The sequence below is a fragment of the Hemisphaericaspora subhashii genome, assembly GCF_019202705.1.
Source record: "Hemisphaericaspora subhashii strain CBS 10753 chromosome Unknown scaffold291, whole genome shotgun sequence".
Taxonomy (NCBI): Eukaryota; Fungi; Ascomycota; class Pichiomycetes; order Serinales; family Debaryomycetaceae; genus Hemisphaericaspora; species Hemisphaericaspora subhashii.
This window is the reverse complement of record NW_026057293.1, coordinates 1-2,268: the sequence shown is the minus strand read 5'-3', so window position 1 is coordinate 2,268 and position 2,268 is coordinate 1. Positions and strand designations below refer to the sequence as shown.

The 2,268-nt window shown below is 42.8% G+C and overlaps 1 protein-coding gene across 1 annotated transcript; it reads right to left on the bottom strand. All coding sequences in view use genetic code 12, as the record gives it.

Annotated features, from left to right (window-relative positions):
• On the bottom strand, window positions 1–2,268 carry J8A68_002909 (uncharacterized protein; the record flags this gene model as incomplete). Its single annotated transcript, XM_049406709.1, has 1 exon — window positions 1–1,938. A coding segment is annotated over one exon (1,938 nt), but the record flags the coding sequence as incomplete, so codon positions are not given.

Below are 2,268 nucleotides of genomic sequence, written 5' to 3'. Positions count from 1 at the left end.
CCATGGGCTGTTGTAGGGGTAACAAACACAGCAATTGTCTCTGTAGAACGAGTACTGTCGGTTGAGTGGGTATTTACGTTTGGATCATCCAGGGTAGATGGGACAGTTGGTAAGACGGTTATGGCTGAAGCTACAATTGTGACATCTGTTGAGGCGATTCCACTAGTTACAGTAACAAAGCTTGGAATTGTGGTATCGGTTGTATGAATAGTTGAAGTTGTGGACGTACTAAAGGGAGTCTTTGTTGTAACCGTGGTAATAGGTGTACGGGTCGTAGGAGTTGTTTCTGTAGTTTTTGTGCTACTACGAGAAGGATCGGGACTTGGGGCAGTAGAGGTATCAGTAGGTGAGGCCATTGATGATTCTGGAGAAGGCATTGGAGATGGAACTGGTGATGACTCTGGAGATGTCGTTGGAGATGGACTAGACGATGGTACAGAAGATGGATATGGCGATGGTACTGAAGATGGAACCGAAGATGAATCTACAGATGGAGCAGGTGTTGGTTCAGGAGATGGTACAGAAGATGTATCTGGAGATGGTACTGGTGATGGTACTGGTGATGGTACCGGAGATGGCTCTGAAGTTGATTCTTGGCCAGTTGATTCTTGGTCAGTTGATGTGGTAGTCTCAGTGGTAGAGTCAGGAATCGTTTCGGAGATTATATCTTGAGTACTTTCTGTATCAGTTCCCGATGTTGTTGCTGGAGTGGTAGAAGGACTTGTCTCAGGACTTGTCTCAGCGGTTGTCTCTGGAAAGGTCTCAGGTGTCGTCTCAGGCATTGTCTCTGGAGTGGTCATACTCGTGGCGTCACTTGTGAACTCAGTTGTGGTCTCTTCAGCGGTTTCAGTTGTGGTCGCTGCTGTGGTTTCTTCGGAAGTATCGCTTGTGAACTCAGTAGTGGTCTCTTCCAGAGTTTCACTTGTGCTTTCAGTAGCGGTCTCTTCCAGAGTGTCAGTTGTGATGTCAGTAGTGGTCTCTTCAGCAGTTTCGGTTGTGATATCAGTAGTGGTCTCTTCAGGGCTTTCCTGGGGTTCTACATATGCTGTAATAGTAGTCCAGCTGTCACTCAAAGTGGTAATTGTAAGGATAGCTGTAGAACCTTGAGGTTCTGTTGTAGTTGTGACAGTGGGGAATTGGCCAGGCGCTGTGTTTGGAAATGACCGACAAGTGGTGCTGCAAGGATGAGAGCCTGGGTTAGTGGAGTACATAATACGAAAGTCTTGGCCTCCCATAGTTGTCAAAAATGAACCCAGGTAGCCTTCGCCAATTTTAAATAGATATGACAAGTCGTTGCCAGTAATAGTTAACATCCCATTTTCGTAATTATAACGACCACTGGATCCGACGCTGGCAATGATCCAGTTCTGCGGTCCACCAAAATCGTGAACTATAACAGGTTGGTTGGGTGGTTCTGTAAGCATAAGTGAAGAGGTTGTATCTGAAAAGCAAAAGGACAGGTAAGTAGTCGATGAACCAATGAAAGCGGATCGACTAAGTACAATTAAACCAGTGGAGAATTTGGAATATTCTTCTTGGGTAACGGTAAGTCGCGCGTTAGTAAGACACAAGATACCTTGGTTACGAAGAGAACCCACCGTAAGCAAACCTGCCGCGCCATTGACAATATGATTAATTTCGCCCCCATTGTAAATGAACAGTATGTCTATGTTTGGAACACCTTCAGAAGAAGTCAATAATGTAAATAACCCTAGATTAGAAAGCGCGTTGAACAATTTATTGTTGGTTACTTTTGTTTTTTGAGTGTTGATATGAAGCGAACCTGTATTTTCTATGGAACCGTATGAGAAAGCAAAATTGATATTTTCGAATGTAGTATGATAATATAAGACTCCATCATTTGTAAGTTGTGTGTCGTCACCAAAGTTCGCAACATCAATAAACGACCAAACATCCGTTTCAGCAAACACCGGTCTACTTTCAGAGAAGGTCCCTCCTCTTTGGATATTTACGAGAGCGGAAACAATCCGTCCGTAATAGATTAAAAGTGGAATAATAGGCAAAATTGGAAAGATCATTGAGGTTGTATTTGTTTGGAGAAAAGAAGAAGAAACTGAATTCGATACTTTTTGAAGCCATTTAAATGCTTAATGATATACATGATCCAGCGGTAAGTTTGCGAAGATTATCTGACATCGCTAAAGTGTAAATGACCAGGTCATCACTGTGTATTTCTTATCAGCGTAATAGTGAAAATTGTTGAAATAAATAAGTTAAGCCAATTCTTTATGAACAAAGAAATAGCAC